We start from the raw sequence: 10,905 nt of genomic DNA, 5'->3' as shown, positions 1-10,905 counted from the left end.
GAGAATGTTATGTAAGGTTGTACGGCGGAATTGCAATTGAGGATGAAATATAGTTGAGGCTCCAAAGATGATGACATGCAGAGTAAAATTGTATGAATGTGTGTGGCTTCATGGTAACACAATTCCACAACACATGCATGTTGAGTACTCGCGAATCATGTGGATAGGCTGCTTCTCTCACACTGACATGAAAATGGAGAGAGTAACAATTTATAGTAAACATTTCTTTCATTGATCGCCAGTTCCGTCTTGGCGGTAAACGCGTACGGTTCGTTGAGTGACACTGATATTATCGTTGATTTTTTGTGTACTCGTTGAATATGTTATTTATTGTTATCGAATTCACCCTGGCGTATAACTTTTTCAGAAACATGGAATAATTCTATAGAAATGATAAAAACGTAAAAAATTATGAATACGTGAAATTTCGTTTAGTTGTAAAAGTGACATAACTCATACTAAACAGTGCTTTATACTAAAACCGGTTTTGTTTCAAGGGTGAAAATAGCAGTAAACAGATTGCAAAACACTTGAAAACATCTACCATCGACCATTTGTACCTAGAATCAATACAAGACATGAGGGAGTACTGTGTAAGTGAATCTATATCATATATAGTGTAAATTTGTCCAACAAGCAACGATTATGTTTTAGATCAGGGGTCTCCAAACTACGTCCCGCGGGCCGCATGCGGTCCTCAAGAGCTTATAATGCGGCCCACGATGACTTTGCCAGAGTTAATATAAAAATTACGTTATTATGACTTATTCTAATGAAAATGTATTTATTACTTTTCTTAGACAAAAATAAAGCTTTAGTAACACGAAACTGTACTAGTATCGTTAGTATTTTGTTGTAAAAACGAGATTTAAACGTTCACTCATCATTTAAAGGTAGCGTCAAATGGCCCTCAATATAGTTATTTTTGAAGCAATGCGGCCCGCGAGCTGGAAAGTTTGGAGGTCCCTGCTTTAGATCATCATCAAAAACCATAGTTACTTTTGATTAGTGTGATATTATACCACATATAAAATTTAATTTAAAGGCCAAGGAACTAAGAGGTTAAATGGTAACATAATCCCGTTATAACCTCAGTTTATTCATACGATCGATAATTCATTAGATGATATTTAAAGCAAACATAATTATAAGGCAATAGATAAAATAAAAAATTGTGAACAAGTGTAAAATGGAAAGTCAAAAAACTCATAAAGAGGTATAAAAAATCTGGTTTCTTTTGGTTGTTCATTATGGTTCACATGCACTTAACACAGAAACCAGCAACAAGTAAGCAATGTAAAGCAAACAAGATAGGTTATGAACAATAATGTGCATAGATATAGAAACAAAAATTGCCAACACATTTGCTTTAATGGATGATGTAATAGCACTTCTGAGATCGAAATGCATATGATGTTAAACCCAATCATTGGTAACAATTTTACTCATTTTGTAGGATGTCTGAGTGTTGGCCTGTGTTATATGTTTCGTAGTGGAACAAGATTCTGTTTTTTTATTCGCTTGATAGATGTATGCATAAATGTCCGATAAACTTTGTTGTTGAAAACATATCATAAAGTTTGACCTGGGTCGTGTTCTTTGATATTGGAATAAAATTAAAATATCAGTTTTATCAATTTCCACCTATTTTAATTTGACATTTCAACATTTATTTACTTGATAACCTTCGGTAATAACACACTTCCAGTAAATTACTTAATTTAATTAAAATATATTGCATCCCAACAAATTTTTAAAGACTATTCAAAAACGATATCTTTGAATCTAACGATATTACAAATACATAAAATATTTAAATGATTAAAAAAAATCAAATGTATTCTATTTTTAATTCAATAATTCAACTCAACACTTTTCAATTAAAATTATGATGAAATAAAAATCTGAAAAAATAATAGAAGTGAGTGGTTCAGATGCTGGAAAAACTATAGATATTAATTTATATTCAACAGGAAAATATTAGGTAATTTCAAAAGAATGGAATTTTGAATGAAATTTTATATATGTTAAATATCTATCTCGAAAATTGTTATACAACAGAATTTTCCATATTCTTAGGGTAGGTAAAGACGGACACCTTAAGGACAATCTTAAAAACCTGGGAATATATCAATATAACGACCATGTAAATGTGCATACATTATCTTAAACTCATGTTTTATCGAAAAATGTGTTGAATCTTTCAAGTTTCTATCGATTTTGATGTTTTCTTCATGAAATAAAAACATGTTTTTTTGTCGTTCTGTTTTGAAATGTTCGGATAAGATGGACACATAATGGATAAGATATGGGAAATATCGGATAAGATATGGGAAAGATGAACACCATGAACACCTGTAGAAAACTTTGGGAATTGAAGTTTATAGTATTTTAATATATCCCATTGATTTCCACGTCCCGGCACGTACATAAACCAACTCCAACGACGATTCATTCAGCCACGAATTTAGGAATTGTAAGCACCGTTTCTAACATATCATTGAATGCAGAATTTAGAGCATTTTTGAAATATTGAGCACTAACAGCGGACGTTGCTCCCATGTTGTTCTGTAACAGTTTAGACCTTTCCTTTAGGAAATTTCTAAAGTCCAAGACCCTAGCACGTTTGATGGACTTGGTCAAATAGGTCAAGGCCAGTTTTCACCAAGTCTATTCAAATTAACTATTTATTAGTATTATTAATATTAAACCTTTGATCTTTGTAATACCATAGAAACTCTCATCTATTCCTGAACGATGCCATACCAATGCCTCTTCTTTTTGTTGATTAAAGTTGTCGAAGACGAGGCATGATATTTAGTTTGGTGAAGTACCTAATCAGTAAGGAGCGTGCAGCATAACGCATTACTATTATTTTGATCTGTGTTTCATTTCTCACTCATTTTAATACTTTCTGTTGTTTCTGGATGATTCATGTCTTCGGAATACCCTTGTTTTAGATGTTTGATGAAATCTGTTCATCACCAATTGATATACGAAGTAAAATAAATAAATAAAATCGGTGTCCATCTTTCCTCACGACAGAGTGTCCGTCTTTCCCGCTTTGGTGTCAGGATTCATAAACCACCAAAAACAATATTTTTTATTGCTTTCATTTTTTATCTTTCCCCAGTTTTTTGCTTAATAATCATGCGAGTAATAAAACTTCCGAAAATATTAACAATGCAAGTTCTAGATCTTAAGATGCGCAGCAGTCAAATTAGATCCACAAGGGTGCGCACGATTGAAAATTTGTTTTGTTCGTGAATTTAACCAATTTTGCATATATTATACCAAAACTGTTCTCCAAAACCAAACAACAAATGTGTTGTTTTACTTCCAGTTTGGATGCTGCATTGTTGCATTATTCGAAAATTACATTTTTCATGCATTTATAAGAAGTATTCGTCTTACCCGCAGTGTCCGTCATTACCTACCTTTCCCTACATGGTCTCTTTACCTAAATATATTATGAACTTATTTTATTTCTAAGGAGACTACGATTCAACACATATCTTATCACTTTAATTTTTTTATGTATCACTTTTTCGATTGAAGATGTCGTGCAATCAGATCGAATTGTTCAATGTTTTCAAAAGGATGAACTGAGTGTGCACTAAGTTTTCAATATCTTTAATCATCAAGAGCAAAAACTTTTCCTCAAATTGAGAACTTTGAGATTGTTATTATTTCTTGGTTTATACTTAACATGACCGCATAAAACAGAATTAACAACATTTGACACATTTTTAAACAAATTTGAGTGGATGCACAGTAAAACACGTAAAAAATTAACCACTGATCGAGCAGAAAAATTGACGTATTTGTCGTACGGTTTAAGAAAGGGCATATATTCCCCTAATGTTTGTATATATTATGATTTAATAAAATAAACAAATTCTAAAGTTTAATACTAAATGCAGACTAAAGATACATTTATGCTGGATTCCTTTACAACGGCCAAGCCAAATTGCTAATGAAAAACAATTATGTCTTTTGCAACATCTTCTCATAGTAAAACAATCTTTTCGATGTGCGGGCCACATTTTTATAAGCTAATCGTCTTGGCGGGCCACAAGAAAATGATTCTCGATACGATGTAATGATGAACTTGCAACAGTTTGTTTAAAAGAATGGTCACACTAGTTAGTGATGGATCATACTATTCATTTCATGACCAGATGTTCATCAGTAGGTGCGAGAATGCACATCGACCGGTTGGTGCTAGTTCAGTTTGGGTATTGAACCTGCTTAGACATGACCCGACCCGAACTCGCTACATCAACGGGTCGGTATCGCTTATACTTTTTCGCATCTACTGTTCATTACAATTGACTCGAATTTGCTGGACCCACTGGTGAGACTTGGCCCGATTCGATCCCAGCTCGCACCAACCCCGCTAAACATAACTAGGTTTCGGATGCTATATTCTGCTCGAATATTGTTGATATTTTTTATTTATTTATTTATTTATTTAAATCCAATTTATCGGGTAGTATGCCTAAATAACTAAACGCTTACATTGCACATGATTAAAATTGGGCCGTAGAACTAGCTCGAATATGCTGACGCAACTGACTAACGAATAATTTAAAATCTGCTGATAACCCTCAACTATAACGGCCAAGCTACACGTACCGGACGACATCGGACGATGTCATAAAACGTAGGACCGCAGACAAGAGATTCGCGTCGGGCCGGGCCGTGTCGGCCCGTTAAACATTGCGAGGGTTGCGTTAAACATTGCGAGGGTTGGATACTAAACACCTGAATTTTGACATTATATTTTGCAAATATCCACAAAATTAGAACTAGTGATCTTTTCGATGAATACCACCGAAAAAAAGTAAAACAAGATTGTTATTAAAATGTTTTGCATTGAATGGCTTTGAATTACAGTGAATTCTTTCTAATCTAATACTTCTCCTATTTGAAAACCCTCTCTAATATGAACATTATTGACAGTCGTTTGATTTTAAGTACATTTTTCCTCCTCTTATATGGAAAACCTCTGAATCCGTGCCCTCTTATTTGTGTAAATTGTCGCTATGGTTATTGAATGGTGTATGCTCAAATTTGCAATCGTGATCGCAGCTCCCTTCCGCAACAGTGAAGGTTGCAAACTTAATGTTCTTTCTCTTTCTGGTTTGTATGAACTTCTCTTTCACTTTCAACCTCTTTAATTTGAAGCCCCCTCTAATGACAGTCCGATCAGCTCTCAAATAAGAGAGAGCTGACTGTAATATGACCAAGAAACCGGAAGATTTTAAAATTACAATGTATATGGCTAAGTGAGCAACTGATGCATATTTGATTCAATAAACTTAAATATGTTAGCGGTCCATAATATGTCAATAGAATAAGTTCAATAAGCTCAATAATTTCAAAAACAAGATGACTTTAAAAACATGTAATGTACAAAATTTGAAAAAAAATTAGCAATTTCTGAAACACATGTTTTCATTTTTTACAATAAAGTTCATATACATGTTAGATGAGTCTATCTGAATATGATCGATTTGACATCGATGTTTTCGGGCTTTTTAGTATTGTTTGACTAATTGAGCATTTGAGGTCAAACCGTCAAGAGTGCATGTTTGGATATTGGATATTTTGTTTTATTCAGGGTCAAGGTCAACGCTATAATGCGAATCACAGAGTTCATTAAAGAAGCAGCCTTCATCGTTGCCGACTTTCTTAACTTTCGCTTTGTTTATCCATTTAATGCATTTACGTCTACGTTTAACAACAAAAATCGTTCATTGTACCCTCTTCCTCTGCTACTGAGGAAATAACAAACAGAAAAATGAGATGACATAATTGATGTTTGATGGAGTCCATTTTAATTGCATTGCATGTTATTGCGCCACTCAAACGATTGCAGAACATGAGGGCATAATCTTCTCGCAAGTTACGTCTAAAGACGCGGCGCCATGGAGGTAAAAAAATGCTGACAATTTTTACAAAACATGAAGTATTGTCACGTTTCTGAACTTTTGTAAAAATTACGTAACCTGGAGCAGCCAGGAAAAAAAGTTGACAAAAGTTGACAAAAAGTGACAAAATTTGACGTTCGTGAAAAAAAAATTAACAAACAGGTATTAACAGGTTAACAGGTAAACAGGTGCAGTTGCGATCGATTGGTATAATAATATTGCTAAAATGCACGTTTATAATTAATTATTGTATCTATTTGGTGCTTTATAAACAGTCATTTTATCACCTCCGTAACCATATGATGTCCACGGGAGCAATTTTGAAATCATGCATTTATTATTATTATTTAGTTTATTATTACGGCCCAGCTATATTGCTAGGATTTTTTGCTAGGAGACCGGCTGTACCATTTAAACCGTTAGATAAAGATAAAAAGAACGTCTTATCTTAAATAAATTAAAACGATAGATTTGTAAAACTGCTGTGGTTATAGAAACTCTAGAAAGCTAGATGACTTTATTTAATAAATTATGTTTTAAATAGTTTATTGATTTAAAAAAATATATAATAAAAAAGATAACAATAATAATAAATAATAATAATAATAATCATTATAATAATAATATTTCTTTGGGCTTGTTTCACGATCTAATCATCGTATCTCGTAGATTTTTGGTTCGTTCCCATAATTCATTGGTCTTGTCCGATCGGATATCAATGCAATTTAACCAAAAACTTCTGGAAAATGGACAAAAATTCGTGGGAACACATGGGAACAAAAAAACATGGGAATCAACCAATATAACGTGGGAAACCCTTGATAAAAGCATATGATCTAAGATTATTTTAATGATCTGTTTATGTGAATTTTTATTTCAGCTGATTTTATTAATACCTTTGGCAGTGTTGGCTGGTAGATCACCTGCCGCGGTGTTCGAAGATGTATATGAGCTAGGCCGTCCAAATGCATCCTTTTTGGCAACAACAGAAAGCTGGAACGTAAGATTCGTTGTTACGTTTAAGAAATGGGTTGATGATATTTTTAATAATTCAGATTTTTTTAGGGCATGAAGGCATACTTGAGGAAAAAATATCGCCAAATGCAAGATCCACTTCAACAAGCATCAATGATCGCTGCTTACACCGCTGCTCATGAGCGATACCAAAACTCAGAAGAGAAACAACATGACCGTGTTCGTATCGAAAACATGGGTAAACTAGCATCAGTACGTACAAAACGATTGGGTAATCTGCCATTAGCTGTGCAAAACTCGAAAATGATAGATATTGTTCCACGAGAAATGATCAAGTTTGAATTGTCAGATGCTGTAGCTTACTCTTTTGACTATGACTCACCTTTACACGCTTCACATCGCTCAAAATCGCGGACAAAAAGAGAAAAACAGGAGAAACGAATGGAACCAATTCCAAGAGAAATATTACGATTTGAGTTAAGCGATGCAGTAGTTTCAAAATTGAAAAATAACGCTAATTCAACGACAAGTATTAGACACCGACGGTCAGCTAGTCCCGATCCACGCGATTACTTTAAATTCGAATTGGAAGATGCCAAGACTCCTAATGGCTATGCAAACGCCAAAGCAAATGTAACAGAAAATTTGCGACACCCCTTTACGTCATCGGATATTTACAGACGTGGAAAGGTGTTTGATGAAGCATTCGAACGTCCAAAGGCAAATGTACAGAAAAATGAAGCAACTAAGAAGGAAAAACGGGAAAGCATAGACCCCATGGATAAAGATGATGCTAGCGATATGAGCTCTGAAGAGTCTCGACGCATTAAAATCACAGGGAAAAAACAAAAGCAAAGTGCCAATTATGAGGATCTTCCTATTGGTATACAAAAAGCCATAGACATAGCAATTAAAGCAAATGAGCGCATTAATGGAAAAGGCGGTGATACGATTTTGAAAACAGCAGCTTTGCAATCTACATCAAAATACTTCTTTGGTGATAAAAAACCGAAAACTAAAAATTCATTCATTACAACGCCAAAACCAAATATTAACCTATCATACATTGAGCAGCCTGTGGTAGAAGAAACACCAAATGGTCAAACCGATATTATTTCAAGTAACCCATTGGAAACAGGATCGGGAACGATTTCGGACACTATCAGTTTAAAAAATACAAAACACTCCTCCCTGCAAGGCATCCCAAAAACCTGGTGGTCCTTCTCTGATTTGCAACGACCGAAACGTTTATACCAAAAAGTTCCACTCTCGCCGCTGGCCGTAAGTTCACAATATGTAAACACTTTCAAGCCGTCTATCGAACAAAGCAAGATGAATGAACTTTCACCAGGTTATCATCGTCAACAGGATTTACTTTCCCCTGTTACTTCATCAAACACAGAACCAGCTGCTCTATCTGACCTAGACAGTTATAGAACATCTGTATCAATTATTCCACAAGAAGTGATCATAAAAGAACGACCGAAGATTCAGTACGTTATTAAAGAGATACCAGTATCAAAGCAAATGAAACAACAGCGTACAAAGCTAACAATGCAACCTAGCATTTTGATCTCTTACGGTCAGGATATCTCAAACCCTAGGAAAGAAAGTGTTATTAATCGCACCTATGACATAGTTTATGGACCAACCAAAGTCGAATATGGACATCGTAAACCCATAGAAGAACCAGTTCACTCATTTCAAAACATGAAAGTTTTAGTGCCTGATTATAAAGAAGAATCTCACACACAACATTACTTTGATAGTAACAAAAATAATCAAATATTTGAGACAGAACAACCATCCTCAGTACAACTGAATGAATTCAATTCTTCTCAAGGGAATATTGCAGCCTTATCCGCTTTAATTGGACAACAGCCAAACGCGCAATTAAAGGGACTAAATCAACTATTGCATACGCCTCTTTCAATGACACAAAATGACCAACAGCATCGACCTCAAGATAGCACAGCTCCAGTAACATTTCCGGAAACATCCACTATGACACCAAAACCATTTCGACCGAGTTATCGATCGATACAAGTCAATCATGAATCAAACATTATTTACGACGACAATTATCATCACGCATTGCAAATAGATCCTCATTTACAATTTGATTTGAAGAAAGAATATACGCCGATTCAGGAAGAAACTACAGATGTTTCCGATTCTGAATTTATAGGGCCTGTTGTTGCAACTGCTAATTATGCATCAAATTTTGTTGGATCGCAGAAACCAATACAATTTAGAATAGCAGAACATCAGAAATTCAATGAAGCAGAAGCTGGTCACGAGACAAACACATATAGCCACATTAAAGGCCATAGCTCACCTGACTCTCCTAACGATAAATCAACGTCGCGCCATTACCTGGAACAGCATCATACTTATCACGATTCCAGAAAAGAGCATTATGATGTAATAGTAAGTAAACCTGTACAACTACACAGGTTAAATCCAGTATTAAATCACAAATGTAATGCACTCAATATGCATCTTGCGTACATCTTTCAGAATTCCGAAGGATATGCTTTCGGATACAGAGTACGCGATTTTCATACAGGAAATGATTTTGGTCACATACAGAATCATGACAACGGTGTAACGCGTGGTGAGTATCACACCTTACTGCCAGATGGCCGAGTTCAAAATGTACGATATACTGCCGATGCCAAGGGTTTCCACGCAGATGTCTCTTATGAAAGTGTGCATTCATCCTCCCATAGTAGTTAGTAGATGTTAAGATTAGAAGAGAGATTAATGACTACCAATAATCGATTTTAGACGCAGGAGATGCATGAAAAATGGTTTTGTTCATGCTTTTGAATATCTTGTTGAACTTTGAATATTGAATATTTAAAATATTTACAGTTACAATTACAATATACAACAGACAATAAAACGTTACGAGCAATATACGAACCAATACCAATAGACGAATACCAATCTTTCAAATTCCAGAAATAAATATAAGAAAATTGACCTGCGCTGATTTCATAATTTATTTTATTTTTCGAGGTTCCAATTTAGAAATTTTATCAAGTGCTAACAGATTCTCAAAGAAAATATTTAACTTTGAAAATTAGCCTATAGTTCTTTACTATAGATTAGTTCATAAGATATGATGTGATGAATGGGAGATGTGCAATAATAAACAGTTAGCTGAATTCAGATTAATTACGAAACGGATGCATAATCATAAATTACCAGACTGTTGTTGTTATGTTAGATAACACAATTGTTTTATTAGATAACACTATGTTATAGATAAGTGTGTACATATTGTGTTGATATCATTTCTATTGAATGTTTTCATACACAATACAGAAACATTTACTTCAAACCAAACAGGAATCGAATCTTATAATACCTTTTACAACGTGAGACATGACAGAAGTAATATTTAGCATCAATACAAATAAAATCGTAATGATTTTGTGTTCCTTTTTGTTTGTTGAGACATGTTTGTGTTAGGCCCTGGTATATGATAATAAAGGAGTGTTGCTAAATTGTACGATCGAACTGTCCAATTCATGTTTTGGGAACATTTATTATGCATGAGAAATAAATCAATTAATGTTTATGAGTATTTATGCCTATTATTGTTCAATTTTCCGCTCTAATAGATTTTAATCTTATATCCGTGTTATAACTCGTGGAAGGAAGACACATGTGTTTAGTTCGCAGTTCAAACACAGAGTGCCGTTTATTCCCACTGACAGCCATTTGCTACCCAGCTAGCAGTTTCTGTCGATGAACAGTCAGACGTATATAACAACTCTCTCCTCCTAACAATATAAAGTGATTACTTACTAAAGTGTGAAAGACAACTCATATTTACATTCTTAATTAAAGTAATAATTCCGAGAATCACGGTATCGAATTGGTAGTTGTAGAGTTCTTGTTGATCTCCTAACTTGAGTTTGAGATTTTTCTCCACGAGCTAAATCTTCATTAATATTATCAGATCTAACCATCTCCGTTTCTG

At 34.3% G+C, this 10,905-nt stretch overlaps 1 protein-coding gene across 2 annotated transcripts; it reads left to right on the top strand.

Moving 5' to 3' along the window:
- The first annotated feature begins 248 nt into the window (after positions 1-248).
- Positions 249-10,447, top strand: LOC120904040. 2 transcript variants are annotated; one of them, XM_040313757.1, is made up of 4 exons: positions 249-593; positions 6,817-6,936; positions 7,002-9,341; positions 9,432-10,447. In XM_040313757.1, the coding sequence occupies exons 1-4, from the start codon at positions 579-581 to the stop codon at positions 9,648-9,650; spliced, it is 2,694 nt and encodes an 897-aa protein (XP_040169691.1). In that variant the 5' UTR covers positions 249-578; the 3' UTR covers positions 9,651-10,447. The 2 variants fall into 2 exon arrangements, with proteins under 2 accessions (XP_040169691.1, XP_040169692.1); XM_040313758.1 differs by lacking the exon at positions 249-593 and having other exon boundaries at positions 6,842-6,936; positions 6,992-9,341.
- Positions 10,448-10,905: the final 458 nt, after the last annotated feature.

The sequence above is a fragment of the Anopheles arabiensis genome, chromosome 3 (genome assembly GCF_016920715.1).
Source record: "Anopheles arabiensis isolate DONGOLA chromosome 3, AaraD3, whole genome shotgun sequence".
In the NCBI taxonomy this organism is placed as follows: Eukaryota; Metazoa; Arthropoda; class Insecta; order Diptera; family Culicidae; genus Anopheles; species Anopheles arabiensis.
This window is presented reverse-complemented; position numbering and strand designations above follow the sequence as displayed.